This window comes from Drosophila sulfurigaster, chromosome 2R (assembly GCF_023558435.1).
Source record: "Drosophila sulfurigaster albostrigata strain 15112-1811.04 chromosome 2R, ASM2355843v2, whole genome shotgun sequence".
In the NCBI taxonomy this organism is placed as follows: Eukaryota; Metazoa; Arthropoda; class Insecta; order Diptera; family Drosophilidae; genus Drosophila; species Drosophila sulfurigaster.
In genome coordinates this window covers 21,708,473-21,734,531 of record NC_084882.1, presented here as the reverse complement: position 1 = coordinate 21,734,531, position 26,059 = coordinate 21,708,473, and the positions used below count along the sequence as shown (strand labels likewise).

Here is a 26,059-nt window from a genome sequence, read left to right as displayed (position 1 = left end):
CATTATGTTAGTAAAAGTATATTTTTTTATACTAAAATCCCTAAAAGAGTGTGTACATTATCGAATATTTTAATTTTAACACACGGTATTGCACAAATATTAAATTCAAGGAACTTATGGTGTGAAATTTATTTTCAAGTTTTTTTTTATTCTAAATAAATACATTTGCATTTCCAGATTACACTTAGTAATAGAAGCTACTTTCTAATTAACTTCGGCTTATTCGATATCAAACAAAATGCACCCAAGTTTCGATAGTATCGATATGAAAATGAAAGACATATCAATGTATCATCCGCCATATTTGTTCGCGTCAGTATAGGTGTCCGGCAACGCTAAAACTCGCTTTGTACAGGGCCAGCTCGTCGTTATGCTGAGAAAAATAATGAAAATTAAGTGAAATTACACTGAATTAAAAAGAAAAAGTGTATAGATTATGTACAGAATGTGTATAGTAATTAACCAAGTGTGAATTTAACAGCCAAAACAGTGTTTTTTTGTCGTGTATTCGCGCAGTGAATATAATTTTCATTGGCCGCAGGCAGCAGCAGCGCAGGCAGACAAGACTTGCTGCTGCATACAATTTAATGTTCGTACTCGTACCGAGCTTGTCTTCTCACGCGAGTTCGTCGTTTTTAGTATATATAGCCAGTCTATGGACGGTCGATGCGTGAAAATATTTCTATGTGTAAGTGTGGGTGTGTACATGTTTAGTTGTAGTTTAGCAAAAAATAAAAAAACGAAAAACTCAAAATGCAACATTATGCCGGATTTTTGCTAGCCAGATACGCAAAAGTCAACTAAATATGTACATATGTGTGTGTACATAGTACATGCTGGCTCAAAGTTCGATACGGTACAGATACATTGTATGTATGTATGTACGAATGTACGCGTGTATACATAAAATATTAAAATCCTTGCATCATCATCATCATCACCTAAGGAAAAGCTTCGTTATCGTCAATATCTATTAATCTACGCTAGCGAAAAAAAGCGCTAAACCAAAAAATAGATAATCCACACAGCGAAATGTGAAAAAATTCTTGAAATGAAGCATAAACGAGAGACCGACGACGGCGACGTCGACGACACAAACGTCAGCAGAGCAGTAACGAGCGATGCAATTACGACTGCCTAAACAGCGGTCAATGGATAACTCTTCAATTATAAAGATTGTTGAAAAAAAATATTCAGAGCCCCAGTTGCTATATAAAAATACTAAACGACAACGAAAAATAGAAATAAGCAAAAACAATTTGTGAAAAACGCGAAACCTAAACTCGTTTTGTTCTTTACACACATTCGGTCGGTCGGCATTAAAATTAAAATGTAACAGTAGTGGTTGTCTCGCTCTCGCACCCGCTTATTTGTGCTACGAAAAAGGCCGCATATAATACAAGCGAGATAAATAGCACTCCAAAACGAAAATCAACGAGAGCGCGCAAAAAATCCTAACGCAAATTATATATGAAACGAAATCATCAACGCCAAGTGGATAATAAAAAATATTTATAATAAAAAAATGAAAAATTAAAATTATAGGTGTACAATGAAACGCTATAATGATTCTTGTGTAGGCAACAATAACACCATTTGCCATTTTCTTGCTAGACACATACAAACACACACAAACAAAAAATATACAACAATACATGCATGTAGAAATTTATGTAAAAAAAAAAAGTCACAGGCCGCTTTAGTTATGAATTTATGAATATAATTTTCTTTGATACATATCCTAAAGAAAAACAGCAATCTAACAATTCTCTACTTGCAAAAACACACGAATTTGTAACCTGCTGTCTGTCGTTCCTCACGAAGTGCTATCGGAATTATTTGCGTATCGAAAATTGTGTGCAATAAATTCGTATTTTGTTTGTTTGCTAAATGCTATTTAATAATGCATTAAAAGTCAAATATATTGTGCATTAACATAACATATGAAGTATTTTGCAATAGTTACAATGGCTGGAGGGTTATTCCTGTTCTAGTTTGTTAATCAATTGCAATTTACATTAAATATGAATAAAGACGTAGAGAGTATGGAAATGAAGAGTATATTATTCATATCTAATCAGCATAATTCGATCCTTTTAAAATAGTAAACTATCTTTATAGTATTGAGCATTAAAACCGGGCCTAAAAAGTATCTGATTAGATGCAAATTGCCCCTTGACAATTGTCATTTTAAAGTACTGTAGATGTGACATGTCTATAATAATTTAGGGTGTTTCTAAGCAATTAAAATAAATATTAAAAATTAAAATTAATAGAAATTATTAAATACATATAAATATAAAAATGTAATTAATAATTTACTGCCCTCTTCAAACAAAAACTAATACAGACATCCCATGCGCGCATTAGTGCGAGTGCGACAGTGAGAGTCACACTCTCATCATGCAAGTGAGATAGCGTGTGCGTGTGTAGAGCTGCCAAATGTAAAGAGAGAGCGCGAGAGTGAACTAAGCTGAGAGCACAGAGAGCGAGAGAGCAGCCAACCAACGGCTGTCAACGCGCGACAATTTGTAAACGGACACAGCCAGAATACGAATATACTGCTGTGTCCGTGTAGTGGTATTGGTGTAGTGTGTTGTAGTGGTAGTAGTAGCTGAGTTTTCAGTACACAGAATGATGAAGAATTACAAAATCGTTGTTGGCGGCCAAAAGAAATACATACGTATTGAGGCGGTATATGATTTTGTGGCTATGATGATGTGAGGTGCATTGCATTTGTTTTTATATATTGTTCCATCGATTCGATTCCAAGCGATACACAACAACTAACGAGAATACTTTTCCCAAAACCTTGCAGCTAACATAACCTCAAACTTACCGCTGCAGTCGGGGAAGTCGTCGTCATCAGCGTCAACGTTGTTGGTGGATATTCTGCAGGAAGAAGAAGCACAGCTCTTTGATTTGACAACAACAAACAGCATCATCATCATACGACAATGAATGAGAAAATAAAGTCGCCCTCAGCCCAAGGGCCAAGTGGTGGTCCAGGTCCAGTGGCAAGCGGTGCACCCGGCTCAGGAGGCGCTGCACCACCAGGTGGGGCGGGAGGTGGCGCTACTCCGCCCACCTCTGGACCGCCGACGCCAAATAATGGCAGCGATGCCATCATACAGCAGGGCGGCGGCACTGTACCGCATCCCTATGGTGGGCCACCGCCCGGTTCAGCGCCCGGTGCACCTCCTGATCCCGCAGCTGTCATGTCGCACTATCACCACTTGCATCAGCAGCAACAACAGCAGCAGCCACAACATCCACAGCAGGGTCCTCCCATGCCACCACACATGCAGCACCATGGTGGACCGCCTCCAGGTGGTCCCCAAGGACCACTGCCGTTGCCCGGTGGACCAGAGCATACGCCCGGCGGTGTGAAGGATGAGTACGGGTCGGCGCACTTGCCACCACCACCACAACACCAGCATGCCCATCCCGCCTATGCGCGCTATCACGCTGGCGATCCCAACATTGATCCCTATCGCTACGGACATGCCCCCGCCCAGCAGCCACCGCCTGGCAGTAAACCGCCTCCACATCAGCAGCAACAACAGCAGCAGCAACAGCCACCCGGTGCTGGTGGATCACCAAATCGACCGCCGCAACAGCGCTATATACCCGGACAACCGCCACAGGGTCCAACACCGACATTAAACTCATTATTGCAATCGTCAAACCCGCCGCCACCGCCCCAGCATCGTTATGCGAACAACTATGAATCGCAGCAAGTTGCCAATGCGGCGGCTGCAGCAGCTGCAGCTCAACAGCAGCAACAACAACAGCAGCAGCAACATCAACAGAATGCTCAACAGCAAGCTGCCGGACCACCGCCTCCGCTGCCCGGGCATGGGCCACCGCCGCCACAACACCAGCCGTATGGTGGGCAACAGGGTGGCTGGGCGCCACCGCCAAGACCCTACAGTCCACAGCTAGGACCCTCGCAGCAGTACAGAACACCTCCACCGGTAAGTTAAGATCTCACTCAGTATATTTACTCAATTGTTTGGGTGGGGAGGGGGGGAAACGGAATGGGTGCAGTTTGTTATGATTTAAAGGTTGTCCAATTCCTTGCACAGCTCCTACAAAATTTATCAGACATACTGACACACTTACCACAGACTTAATTTCATGTGTACGACCGAAATCCCAACTTCCCAAATATGCTACAGAGAAACGAAAATGAAGAAGAAAAACGACAAAAAAAAATAAAAAACCGGCACTGCGCCGGTAAACAATAACAACAAAACATGGGGGAAAAGGCAACAAAAGGCAATGCTGCTGTTGGCGGTGATGTGGTGTTGTTGTTTCTGTTGCTTTTGCTGTTGCTGATGGTGGTGGTGGCTCAACAATAAGAATAAGCTGCCGGTGCCACCACCTGACACAAGGCAACAAACAACAACCAAAAGTACACGCCTCTGTCTCTCCTCTATATCTGTTCATGAATGTGCTCTGCTCTGAATGTGAGAATGTGTGTGTGTTGGTGGGTGGGTGTATTGCTTTATATCGTATTCGTTTATTTGCTTGCAATTAGACAACAATTGTTTATAAATAGAATTACACTTATTAAAGAAAACTCAACTTTTGCAAAGGAAATATTCATATAGAAACACGTTAAGGGGAGCAAAACAAAGATTGAGATGGAGATACAAATATATACATATATACATAGGTGCAGATAGAAATACAGATTGCTGGTAAAACACATGAGACTTTCATCTCTTGATGCCGCATTGATTTATGTGCATATCTAAATGATTATGCCTAACAGGATTCCACGATAAACCAACGTACGTTCCTCTATATTCGTATCTCGAAATGTAAAGGCATTAAATACACACACATATAAAACACACGTAGCATATGGCAGATTTTTATGAATGGTTGAGAATCCGTAGCAAATATAAGTCGAATAAAAGGCAATGACCTTTAATAGCTAAATAAAAACAGAATGAATGAAATACAATATATAATAAATACGACTTCGCACACAGGTGTTCGACTAGCAGATACGACGCTTCAACTGAAATAGGTTTTGCATAAGATTTTGAGAACGATATCAATGCTATATAGTATATCTATTGAACTGATATGGCATATCTGTAGTTCATTTGGATTATTGTTGTATTAAACAAACAGTATTTGAGTTGTTGAATTAGTTTTTTTGTTCGCATATTTACCTATTTTATTTGAGTAATTAATCTTATACTAATTGGCAATGATTAGAGCTGATTTCGTTTATAGATGTTGGCATTTTTATATAATTTTTAGATAATTGTAGGCAACTAAACTACCTCACAATTAATGTCTCGTCATAAACCAAAGTGAGAGGGGCAGTCAAAACAAAAATAAACAATTGACATGCTTGTTGTAAAAAGCGCAAGAGAATGTGAATGAAATTTTGATGTTCAGCCCCTGAAGTGCCTCGGTCAACAAGTTTCGTTCATACCACATGCAGACAGACGCACACACACACAGACACATGTAGAGAGATATTTAAATGTATATAAACATATATTTAATGTATTTTTGTGCCCGCTGTCTTACCCCAATTTTCGCTTGTCGTCTATGCGGCCCATGAACCGCGACGTTGATTTTGGTCTCCTTGGCTTACAATTACCATCCGCACTCCGAAGTGGAAGGGAAGATGGAGGGAGGAGTAAGACATGAGATGGGATGGGGGACACTCGTTCTCTCTCTTTGGTCGGTTGCCGGCTTTTTTTGGTCTCGGGCTTGGGTCTTGGGCCGTAACTTTGCTCTTTGTTGTTGGTCGTTATCGTCGACTTTCTTATCAAGAGTTGTTTTCCTTTTTTTACGGCATGACCTTGCTGTTGTTGTTATCCTTTCGCTGTCGCCGCCCATTTGGTGCTTTTGTAAAAGATGTAGACGTGGTTTTCTCAAGTTGTTAACAGGTGATGTAAGTTGATGTATGCCAGCTTTAAACATTTTTGTGGCACTTATTTTTAAAACGAGTTGTTCAACATAAGTTAGGGGAAATGTATTGAACTTGGTTTTGGAGGCAAGGGTTATAGATAGAGTAAAATAAATTATTTTAATATACAATCAAGAGACGAAAATTATCTCATATGTATGTATGTGAATATGCGATTAAAGAAAAGACTCAATAACGAATTTAAATGTACAATCGAATAAGCAAATCAAAGTATTCATTTATGTAATGAAAGAAAAAACAATTGAGCAATCTTATCTTGTATTGAAATACATAATCAAGAAGTTCTAGTATTTCAATATAATATCTTCTTAGTTATCGCTAGTAATAAAAGTATTTCCATTTTCGGTTCTGCTTCAAATTAATTGCAACTGTTAAAAACCATTTAATAACATTGCGCATAAATAATTAACATAATTTTTCACATTTATTAATGCAGCACGGGGCACCCTTAAAATTGCGAATGTCCAAAACTCAGACACACATTCACATTGTATCTTTCTCCCCTTCGTTTCAATTGTTGCAAGTGTATTTAATCACACAGCTCGTGTGTATCTTCCTCTATGTGTGTGTGTGTGTTTGATATGAAATAATAAGCGCAGGGAAAAGGACTCCTGGCAGCTCCTGGATCAGTTCGTGGTTGTGGCAGCGGTCTTTCCCTCTATTTTTTTGTTTTCATATTCTAGCGTGGTGTGTTTTTTTCTACTCTTTTCAATTCGGGCCCGGCTTTTAACCCACCACCGTTGGCTGAGCACACAACAGAGGATGCAGTTGCCGCTGCTGCCCGTCCGCCCCCCTCTGTCACACATAACATTATTTTCTCTGTCGCGCTGTCAGGCAGCCATTCGGTCGCCGTAGCCGTCGTAGTCGTTTATTTGGTTTGCTCATTCGTTCGGTTTATTCGTTCGTTTTGTTCACTCTTCGTTCGTATTGTTGTTGTTGTTGTCGTTGTCTGTGTCTCTGCGAACCCGACCCAGGTTGCGCCCTTGCTGCATTATTTCAAGTTCCACTTCAGCCCTGCCTGACTGCCGACCGTCTGTCCGTTCGTCCATCCATTTGCTGCCCTGCGTTGCCTGATGTCTGCCTGCTGCTGCTGGCGTACTCTCATTTCTGTTTTTGATTTTCATCCATGATGAGTTTTCCCTTTTTTACTCGAGTTCCTCTTTGCCTCTGACTTCGCGCGCACACACATACACTCACACACACACACACACTCGGATAGGTCCCTTGCCGGTATGCAGCAAAACCATCCATTCATGTTTCCTGTCACCCCGTAGTGGACCAAGCCATTGTTGTTGTTTTCGTGTTGTTGCCGCTTGTCCTGCTCCCATTAGATTTATTGCCACGTTTTACTTCGGTCTGATATTTGCAACAACGCAACCAGGACTTTGCTGGCTCTCTGCTACATTGCTGCCTTTGCTGCTGTTGCTGTTGCTGTTGTTATGCCGTTGCCAGCAACATTTGTTATGTGCACAAAGAGGGTATGACGGGCGTGAATGCGGGTGTGTATGTTCTTCTCTCTCTCTCTCTTTCTGTTTCTGTCTTTCTGTCTGATTATATGCATGTGTATCTCGTTGATCTTCACTTGTCTCCTGCGCCAGAGTGCTGCTCCTTCTCGTGTAGAGTTTTCGCTTGATTGTGGCATAACATCAAGTTGGGAAAATCGCTTTCATTAATGGCAAAGACAAAGCTCGTATTCTCTTCCCCCTCTCTTTATGCTCAAGTTGTCCTGCTCCAGTTGTTTGCCTAATCCAATGACTGAAGATAAAATGGGATATCTTATGCGGATGATTATGTTGCTTCGCTTGAGGTAACTAACTGATTATAATTTATGTGCGCAATTCTTGTTTTTAACTTGCGTCTCAAATAAATAAACTGCTCAATTGAGCTGGAAATGATGCAGACTTCTTTTGTACTGGATTATATAGATTATATAATAATTATAAACATGAAACTTGTTTGTAAGACATAGAAAGAAACTTCCTATTGTGTTCCTTACATATTTTTTTTTTTATTAAATTAATATAATATTGTTTTTTAATTTCAATAATGCTGTTCATAATTCGTATGATACTTTATTTTATATACATTTTATCGAAAGTATTCGCTTCGCTATTTAAAATGAATTGTACAGCATTTATTATCATATATCACAAGGGCATCTAGCAAACGTATAACTTTTTGAATTGCACATTTGTGACTGTCAAAGTAAAATATCCCTCTAGGACCGTCGTCACAAAGTTGCTGTTCATCATTTGTTGTAGACAATACATACGTAATAAATGTGTATGTGTGTGTGTGTGTGGTGGGTACGTGCGTATACATATAGAAATGTGTGTGTAGAGAATTGGTTGTGGAAAATCGATTACAATGATTGCAGTGCGAGCTGAGGTTGAGGTTGAGGAGGGCAGGATGATATAAAAATAATTGAAGCAAATGGACGCTTTAGGAAGCAGACAGATAGAAGCTTATGAGCCTGAACTCTTCGTCTCGCATAATAAAATTTGTGAAAACATGTAAATAGATAGATTGAGATACATTGTGTGCGTCTCTACACTTATTTTTCTTTGTTTGTATTAATTTCAAAATCGTCATTGAATTGTAATTTATCATTTGTTTCTCATTTGCAGCAAAATACTTCCAGAGGTCAATCACCATATCCGTCAGCTCACAGTCAAAACTCAGGTTCCTATCCCAGTTCGCCCCAACAACAACAGCAGCAGCAGCAGGCGCAACAACAACAGGCGGCACAACAGTCCGGCGCACCTGGAGCACCAGGGGCGCCACCACCTGGTCCCTCACAGCAACAACAACAACAACAGCAGCAAAATACACCGCCCACTTCTCAATATTCGCCGTACCCGCAAAGATACCCAACACCGCCAGGTTTACCGGCGTCTGGGCCCAATCATCGAACTGCCTACACAACGCACCAAGTAAGTTGCCTCTGTCAAAGTGATGATAGCCCTAATTATGTCAGAACCCAAATTAATCATGCACAAACATAAACTAGTTAAATGTTCGATTTGATAATTGTTGCCGTAACCATTGTCATTGCAGTATTCCGAACCAAATAGACCGTGGCCCGGTGGTTCATCGCCTAGTCCTGGTCCTGGCCATCCATTGCCGCCTGCCTCACCGCATCATGCGCCACTGCAACAACCGCCAACGCCGCATTCCGCCGGTGGTGGACCGCCGCCCAGCAGCAGTCCGGGGCATGCGCCGAGTCCATCGCCGCAGCCCTCGCAGGCATCGCCATCGCCGCACCAGGTGAGTGTTTTTAGCAAATTAATTATACATATATTTGAGTAGTCGCTTCACAATTATTTATGAATAATTGCGAGAGGGCATAGAATAATATTAGTCAAATTAAAGCAGAAATTGCATAATTGTATTATTAATGCATTCATAAATACGCCCCAAAGTGTGTATAAAATGTACGAATGCACTTTCAACTTGAATTTTAGTCAATTACCGTTGCTATATATGAGAGCTTTTTAGTCCAATATTGTTTAAGCTGTGCATTGATAGTTGAATTATGTAGTAATGTTTTGATAAAGTTTCATTTAAGATTAAACGCCTCAAAGATACTTGTAGTTACCCTAAAAGAGTGAGATGCATTTTGGTAAAGTCTTTTGATCAGGCAAAGAATTCAGATACACATCGTTAAAGTATCATTTAACAATATATACTCAAAGGTGCTTTTAGTAAAATTCGAAATCTCAGCTTCATTTTTTTGGTACCTTAGTTATGTTCAGACAAAGATGTCAGATATAAGCATACCATATAAATGATTTGCGGCTTGCAGCTTACCGCTGTCTTTACCCCTTTCTCCCCGAACTGCCAAGCTGTGCTGTGCCTACCTTTATTTCCAACTCGGTTATTGACTGATACGCGCTATCAGGGCGCTTTGCGTCGAGCTCTTTGCATTCCACCTATAGCTTGCCAAGACGAAAAGGGGAGGAGAGAGAAGTCAGTCGAGTTGCGTTGAGTTGAGTTGAGTCGCTATGGTATGCGTAGTACCCCATTTATTCATTCAGCATGTCCGTGATGGTCGATGTGGTTGTTCTTCTTGCTGTTGTTTTCGTTCTTGTTGCTGTTGCTGTTGTTCTTGTTATTGTTGTTGGCCCGCCGCCGTCGTCGTCGTCGTCGACATTCCTTATATCATTTTTTTACTCATTCCCTTTATGTTGTTGCTGTTGTTGTTTCGCTGCTGCCGTTGCTGCTGCTGTGGTGTGTATTTGTATGTGCAACTACATACATAGATATAATACGGCTACACTCAAGATCCCACAAAGAGCATATGTTTCCCCGCACATACATACATATGTATGTATTTGGGTCAATGCCAAGGTCATTGCTGTTTGTTGCTTGCGGGCTATTCACTTTTTTTTGTTTTTGTTTTTGTATTTTTTATATGCCGTGCTAACAATTGGGACTTGGTCTTGATATTCTCATGCCCATCTTTCAAACCAAATGTTCGATAGGCTCTAAGAGCGCAATCTCTTTCCAAATTGAATGATATAAACACACTTTCTAAACTTTTGTTCAATTTACTGTGTTCAATCAACTAATCAAATGTATGTTTTGCAATTTTTAGTTGCATTACACTTTGAATGCATACACTTGATTATCCCCCCAAAACAATTACTTCAAGTGACGCTTCACTTGCTTTTGTTACTGTAATGCATTCAGCTGAATGTTTCGCTGCCGTTATTCAAACATTTTGGACACACGCGGTGTTGGGTAATTATTTGGACTTGGTAACTTTGAATCGTTGCTATAGAAAGGACAGAGCGTGGTTTGCAAATGTAGAGGATATTTCAAAACACTTAAAATGTTATGATTCAATCAAGAACCAAATTATATTTAATACAATATAACTTTTAAGCTTCAGAACGAGTGGATAAAATATCTCAAACAAGACTTATAGTTATAATTGATGTAATAAAGTATACAAAAGCTATTCAAGTAATTCAAAGTTGAAGACAAGGCGCCGCGTATTTTACCTTCATGATTGGCTTAGTTCTTAACCCAGATTTTAACAGAAATCTTATTGCCTTACCCTTTTAAATAGTCATTATTGTGTAAACAGCTTATGCAGTTACAAAACATTGGTATTTTTTGTTTTAATTTATCAAAAGTACTAAAGTCTTGCAGTTCTCGATATAAGAGAGTCTCTATATTTTGTTGTTGCCGTTCAGTTGTTGTGTTGTGTTGTGTTTTCTTTTTGCAAGTTCTTTGGCGGTCTTTTGTGCTTGTGCACATAGCCAGAAACAGCAGACGCCGCAACCACGCAAACTTTAGTTTCGCTCATAAAATTCAAGTGGGCACACATTCACATTCACAGTCAGTCGAATACTCGCAAATACAGATACAAATACAAAGATACGTTCGGAAATACAGATACAAAAAAAGCGCGCACACACCCAGAAATAACTAATGAATGTTCACCATTTGCGGTGGGGCTCTTGGAATGGTCTGGCGCTGTTTTACTGCTGGTCTCGCTCTCTGCGTGTCTTCGCTTTGCATGAGTATGTCTTCGTTTATATATATGTGTGTGTGTGTGAGTAATGCAAATGGTGAGCGAAACGAACAAGAGAGCGAATGAGAGAGAGAGAGAGTGAGCTGGCGAGTGTTTGTGCGGTTGCAAAAATTACTGACACTACTATCTCGAGCAAACTGCAAGCCAATCTTTCTACATACATATGCACGTATGTATGTAAGCGCTTTTTTGGATCGCAAATGCTATCAAATGTGTCACATTTTAAAATACCCTGTAAACATATTATCTCTAGATAAGGTTGCAATACCAGCCTTCTCATTCGAATCGATTCGATATTGACTGGCATGAAATTGAGAGCAGTCGAATGACAATTATGTCATCAAAAGGGTATCTTTTAGTCGTAGCTTGCACAGATTGCATTTCAGGCTGTCGGAGCATATTAAGTATATGTCATGTGTGCACAGCACGTAAATGTCGCAATGTTGTCTGTTGGCTAAATGTTAAGTTTTCCCACTGCTTGCCGCTTGGGACTGCAATTAATATACCCTGTAATCTACTAAAACGAGTTCTTAAATTAAGTAGAACCTTCCATTCCAATCAATCATTCACGATTATGTATGAAATGGCCCAACTAATTGCTTTCCCCCTTTTTTGTCGTGTTTTGTTTTTTAATTTTTTAAAGAAATTACCCTATCTTTGATAAAAATGTGACCAGATTTTGTTACAGGCGTGCGTTTCCCCAAAGTTTATAGATATTTCTGTTCATATGTATTTTTTTATGTTGTTTAGTACCAAATAATAATAACAACTGAGCCAAAGGCTTTTTTTGTATTTTTGTTATTTAATTTCTGGCATTTGAAAGCCCAATTGTTTGCACATACTATGTTATTTGTTGTTATTCGCACAAACATGCATCTGTGTGTGCTCACATTAATACTCACACACACACACCCGAATACATGTTTGTTATAAATGATTTCTTTGTAGCCGTCGTTCCCGCAGCGAGCGCCTGTTTTTCTTTCCAAGTAATTTTTCTACATGCCGGCAAGTTTTCACATACATATTCAAAAGGGAGAGGAGAGAGAGAGACATACACGCACACATTTAAGTACAAACGTGAGCCGCCTTCATCTTGAGCAACGTGGCCCCATCGTTCATATAAAACAGTATAGCAGGCTTTTTTAGCTTTACCTTCTGCCTTTGCCTCTGCCTCTGCCACTGGTGGCTTGGCTATTCTCGTCATCAACGCGCCGCAGCCGTCGCCGATGCCACTCAAGTATATTCCATGCCTGGCCCCCCCTCTCGTCTTACCTCGTTTCGTTTCCCCCTCGAGCATACAATCTACCCATACACACTTAACACTCAACGGCGCTCTTGCTGCTGCTTGTGTGTGCTCGACGAACGAATGAACAGAGAAACGACGAGCAAAAAACGAATGGCTGACTCGACTGGCAGCGCTGCTACTGCGGCTCTGTCGCTGTCGCTGCCGTTGCCATTGCTTATTTCATTTTATTATATTCCATCGTTGAATGTGTGCACTGTGTCTGCGACTCCGCCTGGGTATGTACGTGTGTATGTCTGTATGTGTGTGTGTGTGTGCTCGTTCACGTTGTTGTTTCTTATCTACGTCTTTGTCATCGTACGCTCGCTCACTCAAAGCGCGCCATAACTACCACTACCACTACCATTGCCACTGCCACATCTCAAATCCAATCCGGGCCCCTTTGAACGAACGCTTCGAGTTGCTGCTGCTGCAGTTCGCGTCGACTTTGTCGTTATTCGTTCCACATAGCTTTTTCTCTGTGTTGTTGTTTTTTGTCGTTGTCGTTGTTGTTGTTGTTGTGCGCTTTGACTTTGCCGTTGCTGCTGCCGTTGTTGTTGTTGCCGTCAGTTCATCGTACATTTCATTTCACTTCACTTAATTTCTCAGATACCAAAACGAACAGCGCGTTGTATTTTCTTCTTGCTGTTGCCCGGCTCGACATGGCCCGGCATGGCATGGCATAGCGTGGCTTGACTCTGGCTCTGGCCTGGCATCCTCTCCATTCCTCATCACATTACTTCACTCCACTCCACTTCAGTCCAGTCCAATCGACAATGTTGATCCCGCGCGCCGTTCGTTTTTCTGTGCGACTCGAATTGCTGTCGGCTTAAGTCACTGTGCTTGGCTTTGTATGCGTATAATATGTGTGTGTTTTTATGTGCATATATATGTATGTATAAATATATATATTTGTAGTCGTAGTCGTAGTCGAGTCGTCGTTTTCGTATTCGAGCTCCCTTGGGTTGAGCTTTTTCTTGTTCTTTTTTTTACTTCTTATACGCAGAGAGAGAGAGAGGGAGACGACAAACTAAGGTTACATTCAGTCGACCGACCGCTCGACTGTTTAGAATTATTGCTAGCGAGGAGACTCTAAAGTTTCTCTCTTCTGATATTTCTATGCAAGATTTCGACTCAATGATTTCATTGTAAGCTGGTTACAATTGCGCAACTCTGCTCCTTAACAAAAACCAAGGGAACGTATTGCCTTAGATAATATTTGTTTGCTTTATTGAGAATCACAACAAAAGGCTGGAAAGGTTGCCAATGAAATGCCCATTTGGCTTGTTGAGTTGTTTCAAATTTAAACGATGCCAAACAATGCATAAACCAAATAACCAAGTATTCGACTAGCACATGCTCATTTATCTCACATCTTTTCGTTCGGTACATTCTTTTTAAAGGGAACAGAGTATTAAAAGGGCCGCAATTATGTCTTTATCGAATTACGAATTTGCTGAAGTGATTAACATCTAATTTATTGTTTTGTTTTGCTCAATGCAGGAGTTGATTGGACAGAATAGTAACGATAGTTCGAGTGGCGGGGCTCACAGTGGCATGGGATCTGGTCCACCGGGCACGCCGAATCCACAGCAAGTCATGAGGCCAACACCCTCGCCAACTGGCTCATCAGGCTCAAGATCAATGTCTCCTGCAGTGGGTAAGTACACGAATAATCGCACGTGCTGCTGGTTTTATTGTTGTCTGTTTGAAAAGTGAAAGCACACTAACGATTTGATTATTGTCAATTTTGTAGCACAAAATCATCCTATCTCGCGTCCGGCGAGTAATCAGTCAAGCAGCGGGGGTCCAATGCAACAACCAACTGTGGTCGCCGGCCCGCCACCGATGCCGCCACACGGTCTACCTGGTGGGCCACCATCTCAGCAGCAATCTCAGCAGCAACAGGCTTCAAATTCAGCATCGTCCGCCAGCAATTCGCCACAGCAGACGCCACCACCAGCCCCGCCGCCAAATCAAAATGTTAATAATATGGCAACACCACCGCCACCGCAAGGGTCGACAGGTGGTTATCCCATTCCGCAGCATATGCATGGCAGTTACAAAATGGGCGGACCGGGACAAAGTCCTGGCGCTCAAGGGTATCCTCCTCAACAATATCCACAAGGTATGCTGAACAAGAGAGAGAAGTCACTTAAAAAGCTTTTTAACTTTTCAATGTTTCAAGCTATACTAATAATGTAATTAATTTAATTTTGTGTCTCTGTAGGCAATTATCCGCCACGCCCACAGTACCCGGCAGGCGCTTATGGAACTGGGCCGCCACCTCCGCCATCAAGCCAAGCCACTGGCGGAGCCAACAACATGTCATCCAGCGCACAAAGTGGCTATCCACGATCGATGCCTAACCATAGCGGTGGTAGCCCACATCCACAGTATCCACCATATCAGTGGGTGCCTCCATCGCCGCAGCAACCTGGCGTGGGATCGGGACAAATTGGTGCTTCAATGGGCAACCATGTGCAAGGCAAGGGTACACCACCACCAGTTGGCCCAGGACCGCCACCACCACAAGGCAGTGGCTCTCCACGTCCCTTAAATTATCTGAAGCAGCATTTACAGCACAAAGGTGGCTACGGTGCCAACCCAGCGGCGCCACAACCCCAAGGCTATGGCAATGGACCAACTGCCATGCATCCGACCATGCCAATGGGTCCACCTCATCATATGGGTCCGCCACAAAGCATGGGTCCACCGACTAGTACTCCGCCGCAATCGATGATGGGCGCACAGGCGGGCAACGAGAGTGGCCCAGAGCATATATCGCAAGATAATGGAATAAGTTCGTCGGGACCCGCATCGGGCTTGCATGCCGTTACCGCTGTGGTTACAACTGGCCCCGATGGTACACCAATGGATGAAGTTAGTCAACAGAGCACGCTCTCGAATGCTTCAGCTGGTGAGTACACAAATTTAGTTGCATGCGTTCTCTTGTATTAAACATGTTTTGTCTTAACAGCATCTGGCGAAGATCCACAATGTACTACACCAAAGTCGCGCAAACATGATCCATATAGCCAAAGTCATTTAGCACCACCAAGCACATCTCCACATCCAGCTGTCATGCATGGAGGCGGTGGTCCGTCTGGCGAGGAGTACGACATGAATTCACCACCCAATTGGCCGCGACCAGCTGCTGGTTCGGTATGTCTATCACCACTACTTGTATTTCGATCTCTATTGCTGGCAATGTTAATGACAAACCATTTCCCGTTCACAGCAGGTGTTCAACAGTCATGTTCCTGTTCAACAAGAACCATTTCGTAGCACGATTACGACAACAAAGAAGTCAGATTCACTTTGCAAGCTATACGAGATGGATGACAATCCGGATAGACGGGGTTGGCTAGACAAGCTGCGATCCTTCATGGAGGAACGTCGAACGCCAATTACGGCGTGTCCGACCATCTCTAAACAGCCACTCGATTTATATAGGTTATACATTTATGTAAAAGAACGTGGCGGATTCGTCGAGGTATGCAAGGTGCCGTAGTAACTCCTTTTACTAACTTCTTTTTAGATTTACTAGCAAAACCAAATCAAACAAACCAAAATTAGTGTACAACCAACCAAACCAAACCACCAAAAAAAACACCACCAAACCAAAGTAAAATAATGTAGCTAACACCTCAACAACAATTATATATAAAAACATCTCTTAGTGTCCAACAATTGAAAAGTCAACCGAACCACAAATTTATCCAAACGCACGTTATCCTCCAACAACATTAAATCTCTTGTTTAAAGTCTGTTTCACTCTTGTTGAAGTTGAAGTTAATTCCGAATCTTGATAGTTCTATTCATTTGATTGCATGCGTTTCCTCTTATTCGACTGCATGTCTGGTTGTTTTTTAAGAGACTGAATATTTAACTTAAAATTAAATTCGTTTAAATTGGTGTTACTTTTCTTATTTATTCATTCAAAATGAAAGTATTTCTTATAAAGGATGTTTTTAGTTGTATAGATTCTTTTTTTTTCGTTCAAGTTCCGATTACCAAGTTGTTAAGCTACCATAGGAAACATTTCGATCTTATCCATCCTTTGTTTTTGTTTACAAAGTACTAGTAAATTTTTCGCCTTCCCCATATTTCAAACTTTCTTACTAACACATTTAACTATCATTATTAATTTTGAATGCGGCATTCAAATGCAACTGTTTGCTTGACATTTTATTTGATATCTTCTCCTTTTCCTAATTAATGATTAATTCCAATTATTTGACATTTGTGTTATGTTTATAAATGAGTACGCACATTTTCATTGTTTGTTCACTAGGTGACTAAGAGCAAAACATGGAAGGATATAGCTGGTCTGCTCGGCATCGGTGCTAGCAGCAGCGCTGCCTACACACTTCGCAAGCATTATACCAAGAATCTGTTGGCATTCGAGTGTCACTTTGATCGAGGCGACATCGATCCGTTGCCTATCATCCAGCAAGTTGAGGCCGGTAGCAAGAAAAAGACAACGAAGGCAGCATCTGTGCCATCACCAGGTAAGTGCTCAACATAAATGTAGTCTACTCAATCATATTCCAATAGAAAGATCTCATATCAATGGTCAGATTGTGCTATCAAGATGCTAACGTCACCAGCGATCAACTCGAATCCAGGTTTAACTTACTACAAAGTTACATTTAGTCACGCCTTAAGTAAAGCATCTTCTCAGTATTGGAATCGGATAATTAGTCCGCTTAGTCACTTTGAACACTCTAGATAGGATGCCACTCTTTAAGCTTGATAGATGTGCCGTTACCACCTCTGAACACTATTAAAACTCATTTTTCTTGCTTCTATTTTCGAACCAAACGGTGGTGGTCATTTGGACGCTGGAACTACAAATTCTACAGGGTCATCGAACTCGCAGGACTCTTTCCCGGCTCCACCTGGCGGTGCACCGAACACAGCTATCGATGGTTACACGGGTTACACTGGCGGTGGCGCCTATCCAACACCTTCTGGGCCTCAACCGGACTACGGTGCAGCTGGGCAAATGCAAAGGCCACCGTCTCAAAACAATCCGCAGGCACCGCATCCTGGTAAGCAATACGATGCCATAATATATAATAACTAATTGGAAATGCATAGGAGTACATGTGTATACACACATCTAGTGAGTGTGTATGCATGTGTATGGATAATTTATAATGCTTTTTTCGTTGTAATATTACAATTGTCCCCCTTTCTCATTCAGTTGTTAAAATGTGTATTGCAACTAGATAATGTACATTTATATGGATATATGCACTGCATATATATATCCATATACATTTTATTGTATTATTTGTTTTTGTTGCCTAACTTTTAAATTATTTTTGTTGTTTTTAAACTATGAGTATTAATTGATGTGTGTCATTTGTTTATTCATTTTTATGTTGGTTACGTATAAAATGGGCGCACTACTAAAAAACAAAACAAACAATCAAAAAATCAAATAATTCCATCACCACCAACAAACATCACTTGACACCACAATCAAACCACATCTCCATCGCAAAATAATCAAACTCATAACTCTTCGAATTGGCTCAACATGAACAAACAACTTAACTCCATATGCTACTACAACTACAACAAAAACCAACAAACAAACAACAACTGTTTATATTATGTTTATACTGTGTCATTCATTCATTTCTTCATCAATCCATCCATATCCATCACGAATGCCGCTTGTTGCCGATATTCAGGCACTCAAAATCAAACAGCCGCCGCTGTTGTTGCCGGTGATAACATAAATGTGAGCAATCCCTTTGAAGATCCAATTGCTGGCGGTGGGGCTGCTGGTGGTGCTGCTGCCGCTGCAGCTGCAGCTGCTGCCTCTGTTGGTGTTGGTGGACCATCACATGGTGCTCCACCACCGCCCCCACATTCACCGCACACAGCGCCACAATCAAACAATCAACACCACCAACAAGGCATTCCAACACAGTTGCCGCCACCATCACAGCAGCAACCACCGGCGCCACCACCGCAGCAACATGGTCCGCCATCGACGCAGCATGCGCGCCCTGCAGCTGGAGTACCTTATCCACCAGGTAGCTCTGGGTATCCAACGCCTGTGTCTAGAACGCCAGGTACATTCATCTTCTTTTCTTTATTTTTATATTCTTTTTTTATGTTGGCATTTTCATTTCGATTTCAAATTGCAATAATAACACAATATTAATTATATATTATTATTAACAATAAATTGGTCTGCATGTGGGACTTTTATTTTAAGTAATTGCTTCTCAACCCAAAACATACATTTTATTCATCATTGCCAGTATTAGTTCATTTATCATGTCGTCAACCATGTTGTCACTTTATCACAACTTGAAAATTGAATGCTTATTTGTAAATAATTATGTGTTACTTTACAAATTACCTGTGAATGCTAAAAATTTTAATTTGTAATTTGTCTCTAATCTGTTATCTTTTTGTTCTGCATCTTGTATAACAATCTATGTCGTTTTTAATTTTTGTCCTGTCAAACATTGTACATTGTATTGAGAGAAAGGCAACCCAAAATATGGTTTCCCATTATTATTATATAATTTACGAATTGTATTTATATTATCTATATGCTATGGAAATATTATAAGTTATACACTATTCTGTTAAAGCACTGCTAATGAAGAAACCTATTTAGTAATAGCCTTTTAAATTATATATTTCGTTTCTACTATTTGTGTATGATTCTTTCTTGTTTTATGCTCAGGCGATATGAAATTAAGAATATTCCTATCATTATTTTAGGTTCACCGTATCCAACACAACCTGGTGCTTATGGTCAATATGGTTCGGGCGATCAGTATAATGCGGCTGGGCCACCGGGTCAGCAGTTTGGACCAAATCAGGGACAATATCCGCCGCAGAATCGCAATATGTACCCTCCTTATGGGCCAGAAGGGGAAGCGTGAGTGCACAATTCATATTCATACTTCAATCTAATACACCCACGACACAAACACCCACACACTAACACAACTGTACTGTTTTAATCGTATTTAAGAAAAGGAAGATATTATTTTTGCAAAATTACAAATTATTAAAAATGAATTTTCTTTCTTCTTTTCCCTAACAGCCCTCCAGCTGGTGCTAATCAGTATGGTCCGTATGGAAATCGACCTTACAGTCAAGCACCACCCGGTGGACCGCAGCCACCGACGCAAGCCGTTGCAGGGGGACCGCCAGCGAGCGGAGCGCCCGGCGCGCCACCAAATAGCGGTTATGCACCCGGCACTCCCAACCAGCAGGATTATTACAGGCCTCCAGATCAAGTGAGTAACAAAGGGGAATGCGGAATGGAACATAAATTAACTTCAATTCTGCTTTTTGCAGAGTCCCCAGCCGCGACGACATCCTGACTTTATAAAAGACTCGCAGCCCTATTCTGGCTATGCGGCGAGACCCCAGCTCTATGGTTAGTATTTCTATTAAAATATTTCTGGTTGTTGTGTATTTAAACTGACCTTTGCTACTCCTAATTTCAGGTGGTTGGCAAGGTGGCAACCAACAATATCGTGCTCAGTATCCCACATCATCAGCGCCACAGTCCTGGGGCAATGCACCACCTCGAGGTGCTGCTCCGCCTGGAGGACCACATGGTCCGCACGGCCAGCAGCCCGCAGGCGTGGCACAGTGGGAGCAACATCGTTATCCACCACAACAGCCTCCACCACCACCGCAGCAACAACAACCGCCGTACCAGCAGGGCGCACCTCCCGGGCAACAGCAACAGCAGACGCCGCCACAATGGGCGCAAATAAATGCGACGCCACCACAGGCGAATATAGCGCAACCAGGCTCATCGTTGCGTCCGCCGCTTGGAGGTGCACAGCAGCAGCAACAACGACTACCCAGCGGAGTGCCCGTCATGTCACCACAACAGCAACAGGGACAAACGTTACCGCAGCCACCGCACAGCAATGTGCCACCATCGAGTATGCCGCCCGTGGCTGGAGGTTTGGCGAAACCTCCTTATGCTATGCCACCGCCATCGCAAGCTGGAGGCGTTCTACCCGGTGTGCCAATGGTTGGCACCCCGCCTGGGAGCATGATTCCGCAAAAGCAGCCACCGATCGTAGGGCAGGGCATGCAGCCGACGCAACCACCACACCAGATGCCAAACCAGCAGCCAGTCTATGCGCCTCAGGTTCCTGGAGCGCCTGGTTCCCAGCTTGTGAAGAAGGAGCTCATCTTTCCGCACGACAGCGTGGAGTCAACGACACCAGTGCTTTATCGTCGCAAGCGTTTGACCAAAGCTGATGTTTGTCCTGTGGATCCGTGGCGGATATTCATGGCTATGCGTTCGGGTCTACTCACCGAGTGCACATGGGCATTGGATGTGCTGAATGTGCTGCTTTTTGACGATGCCACAGTACAGTTCTTTGGCATATCAAATTTGCCTGGTTTGCTAACGCTGCTGCTAGAACACTTTCAGAAGAATCTTGCTGAAATGTTTGACGAACGTGGCGAGGAGTCGATCGATGAGGCCGATGATGATGCCGACAGTGGCACCGTCATTTCGCTACAGGCCGAGGATCGGTTGAGGCGACGACAGCCTCGCTGTGTGCGCAGTATATGCAGCTACAACCGTCGCAGACACTATGAGAATATGGATGTGAAACGCGGTGGTCGTAGCGAGGATTCCGACGATGCGGACGAGGGCATCGATTTGGGTCAAGTCCGTGTGCAGCCTAACCCTGAAGAGCGTTCACTACTTTTGTCATTCACGCCTAACTACACAATGGTGACGCGGAAAGGAGTTCCCGTGCGGATTCAGACAGCCGATCACGATATCTTCGTGGATGAGCGCCAGAAAGCGTGGGATATTGACACAAATAAATTGTACGAACAGCTGGAGCCAGTTGGCAGCAATGCTTGGACATATGGGTTTACGGAACCCGATCCACTCGATGGCATTATCGATGTGTTCAAATCGGAGATTGTTAACATTCCATTTGCGCGTTACGTACGTACTAAACACAAGGGCAAATCCACGGAGGAGAGCGCACAGAAAACCAATAGCCTCAGACCCCAAGACGAGGAGACGTCGGCAGCCATGATCAAGCAGGAGGACACCACCAACAGCAGCAGCCCCGAGGACAGCAGTTTGCTCCAGCAGACGTATAACAAGAAGCGACGACTGGTTAGCAGTAGTGGCACAACAACCTGTGTCGAACTGAAAAAGTCCAAATTGGAGGATGAATTCGCACAGCCAGTGCTTGAGGTGAAGAAGGAACCGGGGAGTGATACGGCAGCAGCAGGAACGGCGGACAGTGATTGCCGACCCGTTGATATGGAGATCGAATCACCGCAACAGCAACGTCTGACCAATGGAGTCGCCCCGCAGCCCAAGGGATTTGATCCCAAGTCAACGGTGCGCGATGAAGCGCATGTGCTGCAACGACGACGTGACTCAAGCTTCGAGGATGAATGCTATACGCGAGATGAATCATCCTTATACCTGGTTAACGATAGCCAGGACTCGCTGGCACGTCGCTGCATTGCGCTCTCGAATATCTTTCGCAATTTGACTTTTGTGCCCGGCAACGAGACGGTGTTAGCCAAGTCGACACGGTTTCTGGCCGTGCTCGGTCGCCTGCTGCTGTTAAATCACGATCATTTGCGACGCACACCCAAGACCCGCAACTATGATCGCGAGGAGGACTCAGATTTCACCGACTCATGCAGCTCCCTTCAGGGTGAACGGGAATGGTGGTGGGAATACTTGATTACCATTCGCGAAAACATGCTTGTGTCCATGGCTAATATAGCTGGGCACTTGGAGCTATCGCGCTATGATGAATTGATTGCGCGCCCACTCATCGATGGACTGCTTCACTGGGCGGTTTGCCCGAGTGCACACGGCCAGGATCCGTTCCCATCGTGTGGTCCCAACTCGGCGTTATCGCCACAACGCCTTGCACTGGAAGCGCTTTGCAAACTGTGTGTTACAGACGCGAATGTGGATTTGGTAATTGCGACGCCGCCATTTTCACGGCTGGAAAAACTGTGCGCTGTGCTGACGCGACACTTGTGCCGGAATGAGGATCAAGTGCTGCGCGAGTTCTCCGTCAATTTGCTACACTACCTGGCCGCAGCAGACAGTGCCATGGCACGGACTGTGGCACTGCAGTCGCCTTGCATTTCTTATTTGGTGGCATTCATTGAGCAGGCAGAGCAAACAGCTTTGGGCGTGGCCAATCAACATGGCATCAACTATCTGCGCGAGAATCCTGATTCTATGGGCACCAGCTTGGACATGCTGAGGCGAGCAGCTGGCACTTTACTGCATTTGGCCAAGCATCCAGATAATAGATCTCTGTTTATGCAGCAGGAGCAGCGACTGCTTGGACTTGTTATGTCGCACATATTGGATCAGCAAGTAGCATTGATTATATCCAGAGTTCTGTATCAAGTGTCCCGCGGCACAGGCCCCATGCACTCGGTTGAGTACAGATTGCTTCAGCAGCGTCAACAGCAACAACAACGTTCGAGCCTTGCCGCAACTGAGAAACCAATAGCGCCAACAACAACTGCATCAGCAGCAACACCAGGAGCTGGAGCATCAACAGCAGCAGGAGTTGCAGCCGGTGCAAGTGTAGTGAAAAGCGAGACGAATGTGCAACCAGATCAGCCTGTTGTTGATGCGAAGCCAACGGCAACTGCTGCAGTCACAACGGCAACAATAGCTGTGATCAACGATGACAGCAGCAATAGCAGCCAACAACTGCCGCCAGCGGCAACATTCAATGATGTCAGCAACAGCAGTACGAACAGCAACAGTTGCGGCACAGTCAGCAGCAATCAGACCAACACCAGCAGTTTGGGCAGCAATAGTCAAACGACACTCAACAATTTGGTGACACAAAGCGAACAGCAACAGCAGCAGCCATTGGGTAAAACAGCACCTTCCGCCGTAGCAACAACATCGCCATTATCAGCGAGCAATTTAGGCAACCTGAATGTGGCAGCGGCAACAGCAGCGAACTCAGCACCTCCAGCACCTGTGGCTCAACCGGCGGCTCCACCGCCAACGAATGCCAACACAACCGCAGCCGTTGCGTAGTACACAACAATGCTACCAGCAACGTCTTACTACTGGTAATGGTGATGCAGGAGCAGAAAGACGAGCAGTCAATCGAAGAATGGATGGATGATGCTAGAGATAGAGATGGGCTATAAGAAACTACAAGGAATGCAAGCACACACATAATACGTTAACGTTATATATACACTTATATACTGGTAGAATTTGAATTGCGATGATGTAATCAAATGTAATGTAAATTAACTAAATGATTAATGATTAATGGTAATGAAAAGATTAAGGACATGATTGCAAGATAACACGATCTGCGTCGAAGCATAAGATGAGAAGGCGAATCACTGATGATAATGATAATTAGCATAACAACAAATCTGTATATGCTAAACATAAACGTAAATGTTAACGTAAACTTAAAATTAATTAACTTGAAATTTAGAAAAGCTTCAAGAATAACACACAATAACTGTATATTTTTCCACTTAAGTCTATAGTTAATATAAAAAAAAGAAAAATAAGAAAGAAAATCAATATTACCGCGAGAAAAACAACTAAAAACAAGAGGAAAGTAAGGAGATAGAAGGAAAGTATAAAAAACGGTCGGTCTGGCGTTAAGTATAGTCCCCCGTTCAAATTTTAGCAATGAATTTTCAACGTCAAACTTAAGGCAGAAAGGAGGCGGAGGTTTAATTGCATTCAGAGATAGATGCATGCGTACAGGTTAAGCACACAATATACTTACATATGTATTAAATTAAATGATTAAATATTAACTAACTAAAACTCACACACACACATATGCGCATATGCTAAATATACATACATACACGGGGTATATGATAAATTGTATTGTGTTACTTTTATTTATATCTATTGCAATATGTACATATAAATGCAAGTAATACAATACACAATGATTGATTGATAACAACACATGATGATGCATGTTAATGAATAAAAATATATATACATAAATATAAATAAAGGTTAGTTTTAAAATTCTACAACATACTACTTATAATAATAATTATAATACAATATGTCATTTAAAGTCATATAGTGAACATAAACCTAACACCATATGCATATGTATGTGTATATATGCAACATCTTTAAGAACTATGTAATACAATTATACGGATATTTATGTGTGGATATTGTGAAATTTGAATGCAGAAATTATTCAACAACACATATACAATACAAATTAAAAATGAAAAAAACGCGATAAAAAAAACGAAAATTGTACATACTTAACTATTTTGTAAATTATATCTGTATTTTGTATTTTGTTTCCATATTGCGCGTTGAGCGTTGCTGCCGCAGGCCACATGTCATTTCGTATTATGAATGCTAGCGGGTGTGCGTGTGTGTTGAGTGTATGTATGTGATCTAGTGTGTGAGAGAGATTGTATGCGATGTAGGCGAATAATTCAAATTTGTGACATTTTGTTTAACTTTATATTTTTGGATGATCATCAATTGCAACAGCAAGAACAACACACACACACACGCGTGAAGCATTAGAGAAAATAAGGCACACATCGAGCACTTAATGTTGTAATTTTTATATTGTTTGTATTATTATTTTTTTGAAAGTGCTGCTGGAACAAGGTTTAATTTTATATTGAACATAATTTAGGCGTAAATGACAAGCTTAACTCATAAGTTTTTTATCGTAATCTTAATTTAACAAATATTCAATCTTAAAGAAATACAGTACATTAAAAGAAACGATTTCAAAATCAATACGAACTAAGCTATATAGAAGCACGCAAAATTAACTAAAAACATGCTTTATATTACAACAACATACATACAAGAAAGCGTGAAACCAATAGAAAACAAAACAAAAAAAACCGACAAAGTAACAATTGCAAAATCATCGAGCACCTGAAAATAGACATGTGCGAAGAAAAAAGTTGCAAACTGAACTTTGATGCATATGCAATTAAAGCTCTAGAATACATGGCAATATTACAAATGGACTGCTGTTTAAATGAAATAAATAAATGAGGAAAAATATAAGAAAGAAAACAATACAAATACGAAGAAAATAATGATAAAAACAAATGAAAAAACAAGAATAAAGTCAAGTAGACTGGGCTAGTAGGAAACCCCTTCTATACTAATGTCGATCAACAGAATGATACCAGAAGCAGTTGAAACCTGAAAAGATAACTTTAATTTATGTAGTTGTTTTCCAAACACAAAATA

At 42.0% G+C, this 26,059-nt stretch overlaps 1 protein-coding gene across 8 annotated transcripts; it reads left to right on the top strand.

Annotated features, from left to right (window-relative positions):
* Positions 1-234: 234 nt before the first annotated feature.
* On the top strand, positions 235-25,962 carry LOC133839670 (trithorax group protein osa). Of its 8 annotated transcripts, none has more exons than XM_062271311.1 (17): positions 235-688; positions 2,819-3,977; positions 8,590-8,895; positions 9,020-9,229; positions 14,290-14,446; positions 14,543-14,914; positions 15,017-15,706; positions 15,767-15,951; positions 16,031-16,291; positions 17,084-17,300; positions 17,370-17,419; positions 17,618-17,843; positions 18,495-18,881; positions 19,546-19,705; positions 19,874-20,069; positions 20,131-20,212; positions 20,283-25,962. In XM_062271311.1, the coding sequence occupies exons 2-17, from the start codon at positions 2,958-2,960 to the stop codon at positions 23,861-23,863; spliced, it is 8,100 nt and encodes a 2,699-aa protein (XP_062127295.1). In that variant the 5' UTR covers positions 235-688; positions 2,819-2,957; the 3' UTR covers positions 23,864-25,962. The 8 variants fall into 8 exon arrangements, with proteins under 8 accessions (XP_062127295.1, XP_062127298.1, XP_062127294.1 ...); XM_062271314.1 differs by having other exon boundaries at positions 236-688; positions 16,031-16,282; XM_062271310.1 differs by having other exon boundaries at positions 236-688; positions 16,028-16,291.
* The last annotated feature ends 97 nt before the right edge of the window (positions 25,963-26,059 follow it).

Bases quoted from the DNA above. Each gene is read 5' to 3' on its own strand.
- LOC133839670 (XM_062271310.1), top strand. From the start codon at position 2,958: ATGAATGAGAAAATAAAGTCGCCCTCAGCCCAAGGGCCAAGTGGTGGT. The intron at 3,978-8,589 runs GTAAGTTAAGAT...TCTCATTTGCAG, and splicing joins AGTACAGAACACCTCCACCG to CAAAATACTTCCAGAGGTCA. The intron at 16,292-17,083 runs GTGCCGTAGTAA...TTTGTTCACTAG, and splicing joins GATTCGTCGAGGTATGCAAG to GTGACTAAGAGCAAAACATG.